This window comes from Salvia hispanica, chromosome 6 (assembly GCF_029641045.1).
Source record: "Salvia hispanica isolate PSC_SH4W2 chromosome 6, Shi_PSC_v1, whole genome shotgun sequence".
Taxonomy (NCBI): Eukaryota; Viridiplantae; Streptophyta; class Magnoliopsida; order Lamiales; family Lamiaceae; genus Salvia; species Salvia hispanica.
The window spans coordinates 24,328,600-24,347,671 of NC_142697.1; the positions used below are offsets into that span (position 1 = coordinate 24,328,600).

Sequence of the window (19,072 nt, forward strand, 5' to 3'; positions counted from 1 at the left end):
TCCAGTAAGATTATTTTAACTATCATTCTCTCTATTTCTTTTACTTTTCCAATTATACATTAATTCACGTATCGTTCCAAATATCTTTATTTTCTTTGGGGCGGAGTGAGTAACAAAATTTGATTTGAAATTTTAGACTGATTCAACCAGTGTTCATTCAGTTAAAAGAAAGACGAGATTGTTACCCACTTAAAAAATTAGTTTAGATTGCTTAACAAAATATAAGAGTATCAATGCATGTGTTTTATTACCCTCCTATTTTTTGTTAGTTTCATCTTAATAATTATAATATGAATAGTACTAATATATACCAATTTTTATTTTTAAATAAAAAAACACTATATTAATCCACTTCTTATGATAAAAAAATCACTTGTCCACATATGTGGGTATGTTTTCTTATTTATTTTCTTCCCCAGTTTCTTATTATCAAACTCTATGTTGGTAGTCTAGTCATCCCCATTACCTTGTGAACCATGGCTCTTAATTTTATTCCAAAAAGTGAAAGCATATTAATTATATACTTATCTATACGGAAGCACAAAAAAAAGAGTATATTGCATCCACTATGATGCTTACACCACTGAGTTATTATTGCAAAGAAAAACTGAAACAGACATAACTTTAAAGTGACCTAATCTAACTTCAAGAATGCCTGAAAAAACAAAAAGTTTGTAACTATAAACACACAACATTCCGCATGCATGCTAATATATATAAATACATGTTCATCTCCTTCAAAATTGAAGGTAGAACTTCTTACTTGTAATAAAACATGGAGTTGCCTAATATTGATATTTTGGAATCCCAAAACCATCCACCACAAAAAAATGGTGCTTCTTTCATCACAACTTGCTTCAATGGCCTTAATGCTCTAACTGGTAAATATATATACGTATATATTTCTTAGGTTTCAAAATTGATTTTATTTAATTCTTTTCTTGTTTTAGGTATTGGACTGTTATCGATACCATATGCACTATCACAAGGAGGATGGCTTTCTCTCATAACACTTATTGGTATAGCAATGATATGTTTTTACACAGCTTTACTTCTCAAAAAATGCATGGATTCGAATAGTCTCGTCAAAACTTACCCGGACATAGGCGAGCATGCGTTTGGGAAGAAAGGGAGAGCACTAATATCCATCTTCATGTACCTCGAGCTCTTCCTCCTCGCAGTGGAGTTCCTCATCTTGGAAGGTGACAACTTGCACAAGCTCTTCCCTTACACAAACGTTCACGTTTGGGGGAAGACCATCGGGGGAAAGCCAATGTTCATCATCCTCACCGCGCTAGTGATGCTGCCCACGACGTGGCTGAGAGATCTCTCCCTCCTAGCATATGTCTCTGCAGGTGGGATTCTTGCCTCTCTGATTCTTGTTGCTACGGTTTTTTGGATTGGAGCGTTTGAGAATGTGGGATTTCATGAAAAGGGAGCTCTTTGGAGGTATAATGGAATGCCAAGTGCAGTGAGCTTGTACACATTTTGTTACTGTGGTCATGCTGTTTTCCCTACTATTTGCAATTCAATGAAAGACAAAACACAATTTCCTAAGGTATTTACTACTTATATATACACTTAGTATAATTTTAGTGAACCCTAATATTTTTTTTTCCAACTTATTTTTCAGGTATTGTTGGTGTGCTTTGTTTTTAGTAGTGTAAGCTATGGATCAATGGGTATTATGGGGTACCTAATGTATGGAGAAAATTTGATGTCACAAGTAACTTTAAATCTCCCATTACAAAGCATTGGCACAAAAATTGCAATCTACACAACGCTTATCAATCCCATTACGAAATATGCCATCATTATATCTCCAATCGCAACTGCTCTCGAGGAGAAGTTTGTGCAAGATAATAGTTATGGATTAAGCTTGTTAATTCGAACGAGTTTAGTGGTGTGCAGTGTTGTTATTGCGCTAATTGTGCCATTTTTTGGATATGTGATGGCATTTATTGGAGCGTTCCTGAGCGTGAGTGCATCCATATTGTTTCCATGCCTTTGCTATGTGAAGATCAACAAAGCATCTCGAGGATTAAGGTTGGAGCTTATGTTTATTTTGGTCATTCTTATTTTTGGAATTTTTATTGCCGTCACGGGGACTTTTGTTTCCGTTAGAGACATCGTTCAACATGTTGGTATCAAATAATTAATATTGTATAAATGGGTAGAGGATCAAGTATAATTAAACTCTCTCTCTGTAAAGTCTCATGATGTAGCTGTAATAAAATAGTGCACCAATTTATTGTATAAACCTTATGAATATATACATACTCCCAATAATACATGTTTGGGATAATGCATTAATATATCTTGCATAAGAGACACAAATTTCAATTTTAAACCTATATATATTGGGATAATGCATTAATATATCTTGCATAAGAGACACACTTTTTAAACCTATATAGAGAGAGAGAGATTCAAATATTAACTCTCGTATTTTGAGAACGTGAGAACAATTCAGTACTTTGCAAAAATCTACGATAGATATTGATGCATCATTTTAAATATGAATGTAGTTTCTAGGTCGAATCCTTGGAGTGGAAAAAAATTTAATATTTTTTGAATGAATTAAAGTTAATAGTCTTCTTGCATTTTATTTTTATTTCGATCTAAATCTGTACAGTATGATGTTGATTTCGATTTAGTAATAAAGCTTTACGAACACTTTAGGTTCTTTTCTTTGTTTATATGATATTGAATAATGGTTCTTTTACTAGTACAACTTTTCTGATAATAACATTTTTAACATCACCTTGGTTACGAGTGGAGTTTTATACCTAAAAAGGTGAAAATAGGTGAAAATATGTAAATTTTCTACATGTGAGGTGCACGGATATAATAACTTGACTTCTAAATAGAAAAAAAAAATGCATATACATAGTTAATAGTTTCAAAAAAAAAAGTAATACGCTATATCTCAAACTGAAAATATTAATTTAACAATAAAGAATTACTACTAATAAATATAAAACGGACCGTTGACAAATGAACGTTGGGCTATTCACTACAAAGTAAGTTAATAATGGAAATCTCGAATAATATTATTAATTTGATGAAAAATAGAAAGTTACATTAATTGGATTTGAAGGGAAATGGAAATAAATTTGATTGGATTGTCACTTGCCATTGAAATAATAATTGACTAACATCCCATTTAAGTTTTATTTCTAATGTAAATGTTCGTCTCTAAATATTTATTGCTTTCACATTTTCACACTATCAATTATTGTGATTCCGTAATTAAAATTCATATCCACTCCCAATCCAAACAAATATGCCATAAATGATCCTATTTTTATTTCTATTCCATAAATGGTCTCAATCAAATACAAGCAATATAATGTCATTCTAGAGTTCACATTCATAGAATCGTAGTAACACTTAAATTAATTTTCATTGCCGGCATCGACCGTTTTCATTTTCATATCTGCCTATAAAAGTGACAGAATTGTGTCATTCAATTTAACATATCTCAAAATGGAGAAAGCTAGTGTGACTCTTACTATTAAGTTCTTGCTCTTACAATATCTGTTTGCGTTTTCTATAGCTCAAGATTTTGATTTCTTCTACTTCGTTCAGCAGGTAATAATCGTAGCCCAGTTTTTTACATCACAAATTCGTGAATGGTAGACTTTTAAAAAGTAGTAGTAGAATTATAACGTTATGATTTTAATTTAGTGGCCCGGATCGTATTGTGATACGAAAAAAAGTTGTTGCTATCCAACAACGGGAAAGCCCGCGGCTGATTTTGGCATCCATGGACTCTGGCCGAATTACAAAGACGGCACTTACCCTTCAAATTGCGATCCCAACAATTCCTATGATGAGTCCAAGGTAGCTTTCAAATATGATTTTTTTGCTATTCTAAATTCACATTAACATGTACACATTCTCCTTAATCTTTGAATTTAATATGCAGATATCAGATCTAATTAGCCGAATGCAACAAGACTGGGCTACATTAGCTTGTCCCAGCAACAGCGGCTCGACATTCTGGTCGCACGAGTGGGACAAGCACGGCACGTGCTCAGAATCTAATTTGGACCAACACGGCTACTTCAAAGCCGCTCTAAACCTCAAATCTAAGTTTGATCTCCTTCAAATCCTTCAAAGTGCAGGTAATTCTCCTTCCTAGCCTTTTGTTAATAGTGAAACTGAAAAATAATAATCGAATTTTGAAATTAAGTTGCGGTGAGAAAATGTTACGAAACCTAATTATTTGATTATCAGGGATAAATCCGGACGGAGGTTCTTACAGCTTGAGTGACATAAAAAGTGCAATCAACAATGGGATAGGTTACGATCCATGGATCGAGTGCAATTCCGATGCAGATGGAAACAAACAGTTGTACCAGATATATCTATGCGTTGATACTTCAGGCTCTGATTTGATAGCATGTCCTACTTTTCCACATGGAAAATGTGCACCTACCATCCAGTTTCCATCGTTTTGATATCGATGCTTGTTTTACAATTTCAGAATTTGCGTTGTTACTACAATGTAATATCTCATTGACTATTTGATTGCATATGTAATGACTTTCCATTGCCATGAAATGCATTTTTAATTGCAGTGTTTCCTTTTTAATGAATAGGATTGATTCTATACATATTGTTATTTGCCAGTTATTCAAATCACCATATATTAGATGCGCTTGATACCATAATTATTTTTTTCTTCCAATTATTCAAATCTATAAAAGAATGCAAACACAGACACAGTAGGAGAAATTGGTAGCTATATTAGCCGTGCACGGACTCTCTATGTTGTCAGTTTAATACTTTAAATGACGCACCAAATTTGCAATATATTTAAATAATTTTATTCATTCAACCCATGAATTATACGCTGTAATTATGCAAAAGGACAAATAAATGCATTAGAGCTATTAGTAGCCTAAATACTTGGTTCACACACAAGAAACTTGATGTAGCATTTTTATGAATATTAAACTATGGGTTGTGACGATAAATATTTTTGGGCAAATTTGATGCTATATAAATTTTAGATTTTAAAATACTAGGTGTTCGTAGCGGATTGAATCTATTAATTTGTGTATTAAAAGAAGCTTTGTTTTTAATTTGGGTGGGCCAAAAATGAGCACATCGAATTTATGAATTTGAGCCCAAATTGTTATAAAACCAATTGGGCTTTGGCTTAATTAAGAAGTTCCAATTTAGCATTGGTGTCATCTCCACCGTCCGATCAAATTAGAGAAGGCATCTCCATCTCGATTCCAACTCTGTTCTAAGCTCATCAGCTTAAACCCACAGGTTCTACACAGAGAAACCATCTCTTCCTCTTTCTTCCTTCCTGTTTCCTCTTCCGCAAGGTATTCATATATCTTTATATGTATATTTGTATATGCATTTTTCTGATTGATATCGTCGACTTCTTCAATTAATCACAATGCACCTACATGAGTATTTAACCTCTGATTCGATTCCTCGCGTGCAGCGGTGATTGTAAATGACGGGAGGTGCTACGGCTGCTGGTGGGGCGGGGAATGGTGTCAGAATTGTGGTTGCCGGCGACGCAAAGACGGGAAAATCGAGTTTGATTGTCACGGCAGCTGCTGAAAACTTTCCGACTAATGTACCACCGGTGCTGCCGCCTACGAGGCTCCCCGTGGACTTGTACCCGGAACGTGTTCCTGTCACCATTATTGATACTTCGTCCAGGTATTATTGGTGTTTTTTGTTAATGTGTGTGCACTGTTTTCTGATTGGGAGGTGATGGCAATTTAGTAATTGCTATGAAATGAATTATGGTATTCTGGAAGAAGCTTCCAAGTTTGGCGCGGAGCGAATTAGAGTGCGTGTGTTTGTTAATTGTTGATGTGAAGGGAAGGTTGAACTGTGTTTGTTAATCATGGTGGAAAACTTTGCCCTCAATGCATGCATTGACGAATAGCTAAATTTTGAAATTGTTGTGCTTGTTAATTTGTTTTTGATATTTAGCCTCGTAAAGCCACCCATTGAATTAGTGTATCTGGGTCTGTGAACTGTGATTATAAATTTAATATCTACTTCATTGGCTATCTGGCACATTCTGTTCAGCTTATGAAATTGGAATCAAATGTCACTTGCATGGATTTTCTGTTTATGTGTCTTCAACTCATTATTTATGTGCTTATCCTTCTAAGTTCATTTTGATTTTTGATTAATTATTGTTTCTACCCTTTGGAAATGCAGTCCTGAAAATAGGGGCAGGCTTGTTGAAGACCTCACAAGGGCTGATGCTGTTGTCCTTACTTACGCATGTGATAGGCCCGATACTCTTGATAGATTAAGTACTCATTGGCTTCCTGAACTTCGCCGACTAGAGGTGTCCACTATAAACCCTGTGTAAATTGGTTTGAAGTTTCACAACTGATTTCTTGAGCAAGATATATTAATACTGCACTTGTTGTTCTTTTATACTAGTAGTAGTTAGCTTTGACACACTGGAATCCATTTTTCTTGGTAATTGCGTTGAAAATTTTGTTCGATTTTTATCTTTTGCAGGTTAAAGTGCCTGTTATTGTGGTTGGTTGCATGTTAGATAAGAGAGGTGATCAACAACCAGTTAGCCTGGAGCAAGTTATGTCACCTATAATGCAACAGTTTCGGGAGATCGAAACCTGTATTGAGTGCTCTGCTTTGAACCATATTCAGGTTGAGTTTACTTTGTTTCCAATTAAATATGTGAAGTGGTACTAAACCTAAAATTTTTTTAGGTCAGTAAACATATTATTATTGGAATCTGTCAATATCATGGATTTGTTGTAATAATACCAGCATCTTCTTTGTTATGGAAACTTTATAACGTATATGTCTCCGTTCTTGTATATTATAGTTCCATCCATTTTTTCCTTACCGATACTGGAAATAATATCAACTTTAAATGTGTTATTTAGCTGCACACTATGTCATTATGTCAGTGGCTATATATGCCTTAACATATCGAATTTCCTTTGAAGGAATTTTGATCCTTTTTGTTGACATTCTTTGTTCATGATAGTTTCATCTTGCATTCTTTGTCGATACAAGTTTACTAACTGAATGGAGTTTCATCTTGCAGATTCCAGAGGTTTTCTACTATGCTCAAAAGGCTGTACTCCATCCAACTGCACCCCTATTTGATCAGGAGCAACAAGTTTTGAAACCACGTTGTGTGAGGGCATTAAAAAGGATATTTATTCTCTGCGATCACGATAGGGATGGATCACTCAGTGATGCAGAGTTGAATGAGTTTCAGGTTATTTTCTTCAAATTAAATTTCCCCAATGTTGCATGTGCTTTCTGGTGTAGGAACCAGGACATTCCATGTGCCGTGAATAGTGAATAGTTTCTTTGTGATAATGGACAGTCTAATATGTTAAGTAACAAATATGTAGGTCAAGTGTTTCAATGCTCCACTTCAAGCATCAGAAATAGTGGGCGTTAAAAGGGTCGTGCAAGAGAAATTGCGAGAAGGTGTCGATGATCGGGGACTTACATTGTCGGGCTTTCTATTTCTGCATGCTCTTTTCATTGAGAAAGGGCGTCTGGAGACAACATGGACTGTCCTAAGGAAATTCGGGTACAATAATGAGATCAGATTGCGTGATGATCAATTGCCACCTCCAATAAAGAGATATCCCGACCAGGTAACTTTCCTTGTCTAAAAAACTAGTAATAAAGAGATATGCTGAAATAATATTGTTTGGAGGACGTCCTGATGGAGGCCTTAAGGCCATCTCAGCTTTCCTATCAGAACTAGGAGTGTATCGTATGCTACCTTTTGGCTTTTTCATAAAGTTAACGACTCCTTTTTCTTTGAGGTTCTTCTTTCTATTAGGATTGCTTGTACCTTTTTAGAGACAAGGTCTTGTTTTGACATCTCTAACACTTACGTGTTCATTTGTATAGAGCGTGGAGCTAACTACTGAAGCTACAGAGTTTTTGAGAAAGATTTTCCTCACCTATGATGTTGATTGTGTACGTCTCTTCCAGTTGATTTCTTTAGTTCCTTTTGCTTATGTCATCTTCTTCAGTGTGATTATTTCAAGTCACTTAATTCCATTATGCATCTCCCCATATGAGTACTTTTTAGTCTTCTGTTCCATTTTACTGATTGTAATATTTAGTTGATATCATGACTCTCATTTATAAACTGTACTATATAAAGAATTTCATAACATCACGAGACAAATGCTGCCGTCCATCGGATCTCTTAACTGGGCAATCACCCTGGGTTTCTCAATTCTAATAGTAATTGGATATCCAGATTCCAGGCACCTACGATCTCTTACAGTTCACTTATTGAAGATCATATGAAAACCAGAATTCGGAGATTCATTTCTAACTTTAAATGGTACTATTTTCTTAATGAACTGATCATGTGAATACTAGCATCCAGAGATTTGTTTTTGTTTTCTTGCCATGGCTGGTAGCATAAACATGCCAATCATCTCCTGTATTGTGGGATTGTGGGGACCTGTATATCATAGTCACTTGTCACTATTATCAACTCTGGGAAAAAATCTGATGTATTCATGCATCTCGTAGCAGAATAAATAATCTTTCTGTAAATTGTTTTAGAAATAATCTTGTTCATTCATTTTCCACTCAACATTTCAAGCAATTTTAAACATAATGTTACTGAAAATGCTCAATCATGGATCCAACATTTGCTCGTACAGTACCCTAGTCTGAACTTTGAAGCCAGCATTGTTATCTGGACGTGTACTCAGCAGAATTAGTATTACCTATTTATTCTCTTATGTGTACCTTTACTGGCTTTATGTGAAATTCTTTTGTGTAACTGTAAGACCGAGTACCTTTTTCTTTTCCAAAAAATTGGTGATATTCCCAATTACAAGAAACTGTCAATAAAAACCTGTGAAGCAGTTGAATGTTCACTTGATTGATAACATTTTAATTTATATTACTCCACATTATACTACTCTTTTGCCTGCATCAAATGTTGATCTTTTTTCTAATCGATTTCGTATATCTTAAAAGTCTCAAATGCTGAATATTATTTTGTATGTTCTTCAGGATGGAGCCCTTCTATCTCATGAACTCGAAGATTTATTTTCTACAGCACCTGAAAAGTAATCGTTTTTGCTTTAGTTTTTTAGGATGTCTTGTATTTTATTGTCCTTCGGACCAATCTGCATTAAATTTAAGCTTTAAATTATTTCCCGAGTTAAAAGTTTCTCTTTTGTATCTGATTCTTTTGCTAAAGAAGTTGCATTCTTTTTCCCACTTTTTGCTAATGTGGTTTACTCCTTGAAATTTAGTCCTTGGAATGAAGCTCCATACGTAGATGCTGCAGAGAAGACCGCTCTTGGAGGGCTATCCCTTGATGGATTTTTGTCACTGGTAACTGCTGTGTTTTTTTGTTATAGCTGGTCAATTTACCTACGGTTCGTTAGCTATTTACAAACTTGTAGTCACTTCACTTGGTGGCCGGTTACAGTTTTCCCTGCTGTCCCCCCGTGTCTCTAAAACCTTACTGGGTCTTATAACTGAATATCAGTTGTATACATGAATGTATACTGGGAACAAATCTGACCCCAATAGCATCATTAATAACAGGGGGAAAAGGCCCTAATCCATGACAATGAATTATTAAATATGATTAGTTTTGCACTCTCCCAATAATAATGTTAAATGTCACCAAACATGACATACACAGATTTTGTAATAGAAATCAACAAATACTCCCAATTTAAAACTGCCTTGCACATCATGGATATTAATCTCGAACTTTCCATGCCGAATGGGTCGATAACAAAACTATCTAAATTAACCAATGCAGAAAATATAAATTTTCTGGCTGTTTATGGTATTATTGTTTTTCTTATTATTATTTTCTTTTTGCTGTTTGAGGGAATATTAGCATGGAGTTTAAGCAAAATAATTCTATAAATGCTCAATATTAAATGTATTTAGTGATGAACATACATTCCATTTTAAACTTATTATTGTGTCACGGAATATGATTACCAGATACATGAAGTTGTTACCAGATACTATATGAAGTTAGCATCATATAGCTTGACACAAACACAACACGACACAAATTTGTCAACATGATAACAATTTGGATACAATAGATCTAGATGCGAACCCATTATATTTGTGTCAAAGTCGTGCGATGTTATTGTGGTGTGGCAATCTATGATCGTGTTTTGCTTACTAAACATCTTTTGATGTCTAAACTGAGGATTAAATATATTGCAGTGGGCCCTTATGACGCTTTTGGACCCAATTCGTAGTGTTGAGACCCTCATATACATCGGATATGGTAGTGATCCTTCATCTGCTTTTCATGTAACTCGAAGAAGACGGTTAGATCGCAAGAAGCAGCAAACAGAAAGAACTGTTTATCAATGTTTTGTTTTTGGACCAAAAGAAACTGGAAAATCCGCTTTGCTTAATGCTTTTATTGGAAGGTATGTTTCTGGATATGCACAAGATTCTATCTTCAAATGGAATTTGTTTCATGTATTCACATGGATGTTATTCCATTCTCTAAAACTAGCTTATCAAACAGGTTCCCTGAAGAATATGCTCCAACAATTGGCAGCAGATATGCTGTTAATGTTATCAATCAGCCATCAGTAAGTGCTCGCGTTCGATGGCTTGCAAATGTAGACATGCCAAAGCATAACAACGGTGTCACGTAATAATCATAAGTCCACACATATGTATACATCCAAGTATCTGCAAATGCTTGCCTAGTTACAAAATCTGAGCTCTTCCTCACTGACACTTGGTGTTCTTTCTCATTGAAAACAGAACAATCTAAAAATCAGTAAAAAATAGAACAAACTAAAAACATACTCTCTCCGTCCCTTAAAAATAGGCCACATTTTCCATTTTGGGATGTCCCTTAAATATAGACCATTTCTATTTAAGGAAACTTTCTTTCTCTCTAATGAGGAGGGTCTCATTCTCCACTAACGATACTCCAATCACTTTTTCTTTCCATCTCTCTCTTACTTTACCAAGTGTGCATTAAACCCTTGCCGTTTCATATGTTATCTATTTTTTAGGGACGGAGTATTATGTTCAGTGACTTGAGATGAAACTTATACTAAATGTGTGGCCATTGTATGAGATAAGCGAATGTTTCTGAATGCTCCAAATCCAATTTCGTATGGTGGAATATGAGGGTTTTTAATACAGGGACTTAAGAAGACTCTTGTATTGCGAGAAATTCATGAGGAGGGAGTTAAAGAGTTACTAGCAAAGAAGGATGCTCTGGCTGCATGCGATGTGGCAGTGTTTGTTCATGACAGGTAACTGATTTTTTTGAAAATGTTGTTTTAATTTCACCAAGCTTGTAACATGAAAAATCATAGTATACCTATATAACTGAGTTTTTTTTGCTAATTTAGTTCCCGCAAACCTTCTTGGGAGAAAGCAATGGAGATGCTTGTGGATGTAGCAAGTCGAGGGGAAGCCACTGGTTATGAGGTGACATGCCTCATTGTTGCTGCCAAGGATTCTCTTGACCCTGACTTGTCAGTGATCCAGGATTCTACACGGGTACTAATCCTTGAGTGTGTACATTTGAATATTTTTGGTCTCCCCCTGTCCTGTTACAACTTTTTCGGTTCTAACTTGAGTTTTACAGATGAATCAAGATCTTTGTCTCCTAAAAACCCTTCAAGCTTATATCCACTTATGTAGAATCAATTACCTGCTATGTTGAGCAAATCTGATTCAGAGCTCATGAAAATAGAAAGGTTTTACCAATTACCATGGAAAGCTTGCCTATCAGATTTTTTAAACACATTCGTTAGGTTATCTTTTTTTTCTTCACTTCTATTGTTGATATGTGTCTCACATGTCACATGCCATTAAAAGAAACTCTTCCAGCCATCGAATTATGAAACTACTAAAATAAGATCGATAATGTTTGTTCTCACTTATATACTACTACCATTTAAACTATATTCATGGAGTTATACGATTGTATGCTGTACTTCATGGCGTCGTTGTAGATTTTATGTGAGTTCAGGAAGATGACTACACTTGCGAGCTCGATGATGTTATCATTTTTTTGGGGAATTCTAGTATAGTGTCTTTCAGAAGCTGATAGTGTCGTGAATTCAAACAGGTAAGCCAGGACATGGGAATAGAGGCTCCGATCCCTCTCAGCACAAAGCTCGGAGATTTCAGTAACATATTCGATAGGGTTGTGAGGGCTGCAGAGCACCCTCACTTGAGTATTCCCGAGACGTCAGCTGGGAAAAGCCGTAAGCAATACCACAGGCTGCTTAATCGCTCCCTAGTGTTTATATCTGGTGAGTATAAACAGCATTATCTTATGACAAGCTGTAATGCTTGTTCGAAATACATGTCTTGGATGCTTTCTTCAATGTAACAATGGGTTTTTCTATTGGTCGTGCAGTTGGAGCTGCAGTTGCTGTCGTTGGGTTGGGTGTTTATCGGGTTTATTCTGCAAGAAGGAATTCTTCTAGTTAGGAGGGGGATAGCAAGAGTCCCATCTGCAACACTTCATTTTGGTGGCCTTTGGTGGATTTTCTTATCTTTTATTTTTTAATTTAATTATATTTGGATAAGTTAGATGGGGGATTGCGCTGGGAAATATATAACCTCTTTTGCTGAAATTTATGTTGGCATTTTTTCCATTCTTTGATAAAAAACTGTAATGGGGTTACATTTTAAGGTTTGACTAGTTTGAAGAAATGACAATTTCTTCTGGGAATACCAAAAACCCATGATCGCAATAAGACGAACTATGATACTATTGTCCTTTTTTTTATATACACATTATTATAACAGACTGTATCATATTTCTGAGTATAATACATATGTAGGCAGATATGATTCGTACACGCCATCACACAGATAAAATACTCAAATTCTAACAAGTGTCACTTCTCATATAGTATGAAGCAATATTTTAAAGTTCCGTTTTACATAAACAATAAAATAAAATAAAAAGGAGATGATAATTGACTTGAGATGCACTCCATAACGCTGCCCACTTTGGTGGACGACAATATTAAACAGTAGTCATCAAAGGTTCTTTAAATTAAAAATGAAAGCAGTTGAAACACATTAGATTAAATAAAGGAAACGTGTGCATACGTTAAAACGACTGTGTAACTACTATCCCCACGACCAACCGCCTTTGGCCCTTTGCGTTAAGATTATATACCTATTTTGGATATTACCAAACGATTTCAATTGAATTGTTCATTTTGCAGATAAAACTTTTCTTGAATTATGTATATGGGGCTTGATTATGTTCATTTCAAAATTAATTCCACCATCCTTATCATCCCTATTTGGTTGGGTACAGAATGTGACGCAAAATTAGTTTTGACCCATGAATTGTGACGTTCTCTATAACAAATTTTATTTTTATAATATCAGAAAATTATTTGATCTATAAATCTTGCCATTTTCTCCTTAACAAATTAATTTTGTATAATTATATGTAGCCGCAATTTAATTTCGGATAATATTACTAAGATAAGTACGATATAGTAACCAATAATCCATAAAGTACAAACCTGACAGGAATAAAATGAATCTAGAAATTCCACATTTGACTTGAAGCGAAATCTTTTATAAAGAGAGTTATAATGTCTCAACTTTATTCTTCAAATTAAGCTCTCTAGAAGTGAAACTTTAAATATGCAAATACCAAGAAATATTATTCTATACTGAAAATAAAAATTTATTTACTTTGTCTCAATAAATATGATTTATTACTAAAAATAAAAATCTATTTATCTTTACTTTATTATTTTTTTCTTATTTTATTCTCCTCGTCTAACACAAAAAAAAATGCATAAAATTTAGAATCGTCCAAAGAAAGAGTCATCTTTTTTGAAACAAAGAGAGTAGTTTTATTTGAGCTACTGAGAACCACTCTCATTTTGCTCATGTTATCATTATTCGGTGTCTTACTTATGTTTCCAATACCTCAAAATTATATTGACCTTAAAAATTCTAAAATCACTAAAAAAAAAATCAAATTGCAATCTATTCACTCTCTATAAATCGAATAAATGAGTAAATAATGAATCAAACTTAGATTTTTATGTATTTTATAAAATGAATAGTGTCAAAACAATTTTTAGATATTAATCAATATAAAAGTACAAAACAAAATAAATAACTTAAAAATAATCGAGAGTGGTGGTCGCGCTACTTATAGCATATCATTTCTCTACATATTAATAAATCAAACCTTATCTGAAATTTGAATAATTAACTTTATACGCCAAATATTATTCCACGCAGCCAACCAGAGAAAACACAACACATATCACACGCTTTTACTTTTTCCCACGACGACTACAAATCTTGCTCCCTCGCGGTCCGGTTCCTATTTTTTACGGTTCTTTCCTTTTCCGCAATCAAAGTTTGTAGCAGCAGTCAAGCAAGCTGACATAATTAATGCCATTTTAATGATAAGAAGAAGGCAATTAGCCTTTAATTGCATCTTAATTTCAACCAAACCAAGTATTACTAGTCTACCAAAGTAGCAGGCACCAACTTTGAAGTTGAGTTTCAGGCTAAACTAAAATCATCTGCTTCCTTCACTTTCTCGCTCTAAAACGAGGCTGCGTGTTGCGGTAAGGATCGCTTTTGGATTATGTTTTGAGGCAATGTACTGATTTTTCACGTTGTAACGCTTTTGAAGCAGGAATTGTGGCTTTTCTTGTTTTGTATTTTGGTGTGGGGGTGGCATTTAGTGCATTGCATTTAGATCTGTAAAGTTGTCGGTGTTGATTTCCATGTGTTGCTGTGGAGGGATATGGTTTGTGAAATGCTGGTGGTGCTGTTTTAAGTCGATTGGAAGGTTCATTGAGTTGGATTTTTTCGAGTTTTAGTTTTTGGAACTGCCATGCGGGTTTTGGCTATTCGTAGTCATTTTTATGTGATTTCTGTGTGGAGATTATGATTGTAATTAATTGAGGTTTGAAATCGAGATCTGCGTTTGGAGACTGCAGTCAATTTGTGTTTTTGATTTTTTATTAGGATCTGGAAATCTAGGTGCAAGTTGATAACTTTTGTTAGTTTATGTTTCTGACCATTAATTGGTGTGATTCCACTTGATAATAATCTCTGTAACTTTTTTTTTTTTTTTTTCTGAATGCTGGCTTATAAAGTACTCCTAGAACTTCTGCTTTCGTGCGTTGTAGTGAGTTCAGAAGCATTTGCATCAAATGTTTGATGAACTTCTGCTTTCGGGTGTTGTAATGAGTTATGAAGCACTTGCATCTATTGTTTGTGATATTGCCAAAAGTCGAAACTGTTTGTTTGTCACTTTGAGTGCTGCAGATATGCAGTGTTTGGACTTTCTGAATTTGGGTGGAATACCTAAATGAGTTTGTTGAAGGGGCTGAAATTTTACTTCTAACTTACTTTGCCATTCCAGGTACCTTTTTCTATGTAGTTATCCTGGTTCCACGGAGTTCATGGGTATGTAGGCTCACCATTAATGAGCAGAGATGAAGAAATGGTATGGTGGTGTTCTGACAGCATCTTTGTTGATGTTATTTGTTCTTGGATACTATATTATTAGAAATCCTATAAATGAGAACTACTTCACTAGTCCTGTGATTTTCAATGGGACAAATCCTCTGGAGTGGATAAGTGCAGGTAGTCCTCCTGCAATCCCCAATCCAGAGAAAACTTCTCAAGTCTTCTCTGCTGAAGCTATTGTGGCTAATTTATTTTCTCAAAGGAACTTGTCAAAAGAAGAAAAGACTTCTCTTTACACATGGAACCGTTTGAAACCCCTGGTTATGCATGCGGAGGTCTTACCTAATGCTGTTGAAGCTATCAAAGAAGCTGGTGTAGCCTGGAAAAACTTGATTGCTTCAGTTGAAGAAGAAAAGTTGCAGAGTAATGGAAGTTTACCCAAGAGAGGGAAAGAGAAACAGTGTCCTCATTTTCTTAGTAAAATGAATGCCTCGGAACTTGATGATAATGGATTTAAGTTGCGTGTACCTTGTGGCTTGACTCAAGGCTCGTCAATCACATTGATAGGCATTCCTACTGGCCTTCTTGGTAATTTCCGAATAGACCTGACTGGTGAACCTCTCCCAGGCGAGCCAGATCCTCCTGTTATTTTGCACTACAATGTCAGGCTCCATGGTGATAAAATAACTGAGGATCCTGTAATTGTCCAAAACACCTGGACAATTGCACATGACTGGGGTGACGAAGAGCGCTGTCCAATTCCAGATGAGGGAAAAAGTAAAAAAGGTATAAGCCTTTTTTTCCCACAAGCTTGAGTTATAAGTATTAAAGGAATATCTAATATAGATTGATTTCAAATTTATTGAGTTATTATTATATTTCCTTTTTTTGTTTCCAAGTTTGTTCTATTATTCTGATGATGCTTGTCTTCCTGGCTGCTTGTATGTTGTTGATATCAGTGGATGAGCTGGACCAATGCAACGAGCTTTTGGGTCAAGAGAATAACCATACAGTCAAAGCTAACCGGTATACTGATGGATCGATTTCTTTGGTGCATGATGGGAAACCTAGAAAATATTTTCCTTTTAAGCAAAATGATTTATTTGTTGCTACACTGAGAGTTGGTTCAGAAGGAATCCAAATGACAGTGGATGGAAAGCACATAACTTCGTTTGCTTTCCGTGAAGTAATGATTCTCCACCCCCCTTGATCATAAAAATTTCACTAAATTCTTTAAATTACCCGCACTCAATGATTGACACAATTTTACTTCTGTTAAATGTGCAGACGTTGGAACCGTGGCTTGTTAATGAAGTACGGATTTCTGGGGATATAAATTTAATTTCTGTTGTTTCCAGTGGTTTGCCAACATCAGAGGATTTGGAACATATAATAGACTTGGAAGAGCTTAAAGCTATTCCAATACCTTCTCGAAAACAGCTTAATCTCTTTGTTGGGATTTTCTCCACTGCAAATAATTTCAAGCGTAGGATGGCGATAAGAAGATCCTGGATGCAGTATCCCGAAGTACGATCAGGACAGGTTGCTGTCCGTTTCTTTGTTGGACTGGTATGTTATTTTTCTGGATAAAATTCCTTTCTACTCCCCCTTTGCAATGCTAATAGAAATACAACCTGCATTTTGTAGCATAAAAACCAAATGGTGAATGAGGAGCTCTGGAATGAAGCACGCACCTATCAGGACATCCAACTGATGCCTTTTATGGACTACTACAGTTTGATTACGTGGAAGACCATAGCCATCTGCATCTTTGGGGTAAAGATATCTTACCTTCCTCACTCATGGAGTATTCCTTCAGTACCTCATTGCTGTAGTATCTTGGACAGACCGAGGTTGTTTCAGCTAAGTTTATAATGAAGACAGATGACGATGCATTTGTTCGTATAGATGAAATCTCGAACTCTCTAGGGAGCACCAATGTGACTCGTGGTTTGCTCTATGGCCTCATCAATTCAGACTCACAGCCTCATCGGAATCCAGACAGCAAGTGGTACATTAGCCCTGAGGTATTCAACTTTATTTCAGCATCTTGTTTATTCAGCTTTACACGCAAATCAGATGAATAGATTGTGTAGATCATTATCTAAGTAGATGCATTGAACATATCCTTGAAACTGACAAACTTAAAGCCTATTTCTGTACCGCCGCATTATGGAGATAAGGGCGACGATGCAATATAAAATGATACGAAATGAATATCTCATTATATACAACATGTGGAGTTGGTGGCTAGAAGAGAATGGTGAAATATAGTTACACAAAAGATCTTAAGTGTCTTCTGATGGAAGCATATATATTGTGTGTGTCATACTTTTTATTGTTTTCTACATCAGTAGCCATTAAGGTTTGGATTTTACTTGCAAATATTTCTGGGATAATGGTGGGCTTTTTTATCACTTTCTCCCAATATAATTTGTGAAGTTCCACATGGATACCAATCTAACTTGGTTATAACTGACTTCTTTCAAGGAATGGCAAGAGGAAACATATCCACCTTTTGCCAATGGTCCTGGTTATATTGTGTCAAATGATATAGCAAGGACAGTAAGCAAGAAACATCGGAAGGGTCGCCTGAAGGTAAGACCGTAATTATGCAGATCCTCTCTCTGTGTTGTACATTACAATCAGGTTTTGGGTATCACAAACTCAAGAAACTGTTACTGCAGATATTTAAACTAGAAGATGTTGCCATGGGAATCTGGATCTCGGAGATGAAGAAGAACGGGATGGAGGTGACTTACCATAAGGACGAGAGGATCATCAATGACGGTTGCAGGGATGGCTATGTTGTTGCACATTACCAAGGCCCCAGAGAGCTGCTTTGTTTGTGGCAGAAGATTCAAGAGAAAAAACGCCCCGTTTGCTGCGGCGAATAACTGAATGACAACAGGTGTAGATGATATTTGTTCTAGGAGAAGCGATCATATGAGTATAATATGTATAGTCCTATTATTGCTGTCCTTTTTTTGGACAGCAGCGGAGAGATTTGTATCATATGTATATACCGAGGGAGGCGAAATTTATTAGTACTAGTATGTTATTGATCATATTTTTGGCAGAGAAACAGGATTCCTCCATCAATTGCTAATTAATTTAACGTCTAATTTCTCCACATTGGGAGTGATGATTTGGAGAGATTTGATTGAATCTAAACTAAAGAGAACAGATTTTGGAGTTTGCATTTTATCAAGTCGTTAATTTGCGAAGTGAAATTAAAAAAAAACTTGGGCCAGCTGTCCCACTCATTGAGGTGCCTACAAATCAGCGCGGGAAATAGTCACTGCCTTTGGTAATTACCAAAAAAAAAAAAAACACTTCAACCGTTGATGGTCAACCGTGGGAAGACATTCCCTTGTTTTCGGCAAATATTTGATTGACCCCGGAATCTTTTGATAATTACATATAAAGAGCTAAAAGTTCATATGAAAAACGCAAAAGGTTACTCCCTCCGTCGCCATATTTGACCGACACAAGTTTTAAGAAATTGTTTGATTTTATGAAGTAAAGTGGGTAAAAGAGTTGTGAAATGTGAGACCTACTTTTATACATTAGTTTTATAATAAAATATGAGGGACACGAGTTAGTGGAA

At 35.4% G+C, this 19,072-nt stretch overlaps 4 protein-coding genes across 5 annotated transcripts; all 4 read left to right on the plus strand.

Moving 5' to 3' along the window:
* Nucleotides 1–737: 737 nt before the first annotated feature.
* On the plus strand, nucleotides 738–2,313 carry LOC125208301 (amino acid transporter AVT1I-like). Its single transcript, XM_048107882.2, has 3 exons — nucleotides 738–881; nucleotides 951–1,558; nucleotides 1,634–2,313. Exons 1-3 carry the CDS (start codon nucleotides 776–778, stop codon nucleotides 2,153–2,155), a joined length of 1,236 nt encoding a protein of 411 aa, XP_047963839.1. The 5' UTR covers nucleotides 738–775; the 3' UTR covers nucleotides 2,156–2,313.
* Nucleotides 2,314–3,489: 1,176 nt separating this feature from the next.
* On the plus strand, nucleotides 3,490–4,592 carry LOC125208623 (extracellular ribonuclease LE-like). Its single transcript, XM_048108276.1, has 4 exons — nucleotides 3,490–3,594; nucleotides 3,691–3,846; nucleotides 3,932–4,130; nucleotides 4,243–4,592. The coding sequence occupies exons 1-4, from the start codon at nucleotides 3,490–3,492 to the stop codon at nucleotides 4,464–4,466; spliced, it is 684 nt and encodes a 227-aa protein (XP_047964233.1). The 3' UTR covers nucleotides 4,467–4,592.
* A 625-nt stretch (nucleotides 4,593–5,217) lies between these two features.
* Nucleotides 5,218–12,798, plus strand: LOC125203780 (mitochondrial Rho GTPase 1-like). Its single transcript, XM_048102222.2, has 15 exons — nucleotides 5,218–5,345; nucleotides 5,471–5,694; nucleotides 6,208–6,340; nucleotides 6,520–6,669; nucleotides 7,076–7,252; nucleotides 7,392–7,643; nucleotides 7,906–7,974; nucleotides 9,037–9,092; nucleotides 9,282–9,363; nucleotides 10,228–10,439; nucleotides 10,541–10,607; nucleotides 11,176–11,288; nucleotides 11,388–11,538; nucleotides 12,113–12,299; nucleotides 12,407–12,798. The coding sequence occupies exons 2-15, from the start codon at nucleotides 5,483–5,485 to the stop codon at nucleotides 12,478–12,480; spliced, it is 1,935 nt and encodes a 644-aa protein (XP_047958179.1). The 5' UTR covers nucleotides 5,218–5,345; nucleotides 5,471–5,482; the 3' UTR covers nucleotides 12,481–12,798.
* Nucleotides 12,799–14,334: 1,536 nt separating this feature from the next.
* Nucleotides 14,335–18,532, plus strand: GALT1 (galactosyltransferase1). Of its 2 annotated transcripts, none has more exons than XM_048107846.2 (8): nucleotides 14,335–14,609; nucleotides 15,416–16,248; nucleotides 16,422–16,648; nucleotides 16,750–17,031; nucleotides 17,110–17,238; nucleotides 17,310–17,489; nucleotides 17,953–18,060; nucleotides 18,150–18,532. In XM_048107846.2, the coding sequence occupies exons 2-8, from the start codon at nucleotides 15,489–15,491 to the stop codon at nucleotides 18,357–18,359; spliced, it is 1,896 nt and encodes a 631-aa protein (XP_047963803.1). In that variant the 5' UTR covers nucleotides 14,335–14,609; nucleotides 15,416–15,488; the 3' UTR covers nucleotides 18,360–18,532. The 2 variants fall into 2 exon arrangements, with proteins under 2 accessions (XP_047963803.1, XP_088917145.1); XM_089061019.1 differs by lacking the exon at nucleotides 14,335–14,609 and adding an exon at nucleotides 14,816–14,836.
* The last annotated feature ends 540 nt before the right edge of the window (nucleotides 18,533–19,072 follow it).

What these genes read in the sequence shown, in the direction of transcription:
- GALT1 (XM_048107846.2), top strand. Translation starts at nt 15,489, where the DNA reads ATGAAGAAATGGTATGGTGGTGTTCTGACAGCATCTTTGTTGATGTTA. An exon ending in AGTGGTACATTAGCCCTGAG is followed by an intron (nt 17,490 to 17,952) that starts GTATTCAACTTT and finishes ACTTCTTTCAAG; the next exon opens with GAATGGCAAGAGGAAACATA. An exon ending in ATCGGAAGGGTCGCCTGAAG is followed by an intron (nt 18,061 to 18,149) that starts GTAAGACCGTAA and finishes CTGTTACTGCAG; the next exon opens with ATATTTAAACTAGAAGATGT.
- LOC125203780 (XM_048102222.2), top strand. Translation starts at nt 5,483, where the DNA reads ATGACGGGAGGTGCTACGGCTGCTGGTGGGGCGGGGAATGGTGTCAGA. An exon ending in TAAAGAGATATCCCGACCAG is followed by an intron (nt 7,644 to 7,905) that starts GTAACTTTCCTT and finishes TCATTTGTATAG; the next exon opens with AGCGTGGAGCTAACTACTGA. An exon ending in TTGATGGATTTTTGTCACTG is followed by an intron (nt 9,364 to 10,227) that starts GTAACTGCTGTG and finishes AATATATTGCAG; the next exon opens with TGGGCCCTTATGACGCTTTT.
- LOC125208301 (XM_048107882.2), top strand. Translation starts at nt 776, where the DNA reads ATGGAGTTGCCTAATATTGATATTTTGGAATCCCAAAACCATCCACCA. An exon ending in TGGCCTTAATGCTCTAACTG is followed by an intron (nt 882 to 950) that starts GTAAATATATAT and finishes TTCTTGTTTTAG; the next exon opens with GTATTGGACTGTTATCGATA. An exon ending in ACAAAACACAATTTCCTAAG is followed by an intron (nt 1,559 to 1,633) that starts GTATTTACTACT and finishes CTTATTTTTCAG; the next exon opens with GTATTGTTGGTGTGCTTTGT.
- LOC125208623 (XM_048108276.1), top strand. Translation starts at nt 3,490, where the DNA reads ATGGAGAAAGCTAGTGTGACTCTTACTATTAAGTTCTTGCTCTTACAA. An exon ending in TCTTCTACTTCGTTCAGCAG is followed by an intron (nt 3,595 to 3,690) that starts GTAATAATCGTA and finishes ATTTTAATTTAG; the next exon opens with TGGCCCGGATCGTATTGTGA. An exon ending in TCAAATCCTTCAAAGTGCAG is followed by an intron (nt 4,131 to 4,242) that starts GTAATTCTCCTT and finishes TTTGATTATCAG; the next exon opens with GGATAAATCCGGACGGAGGT.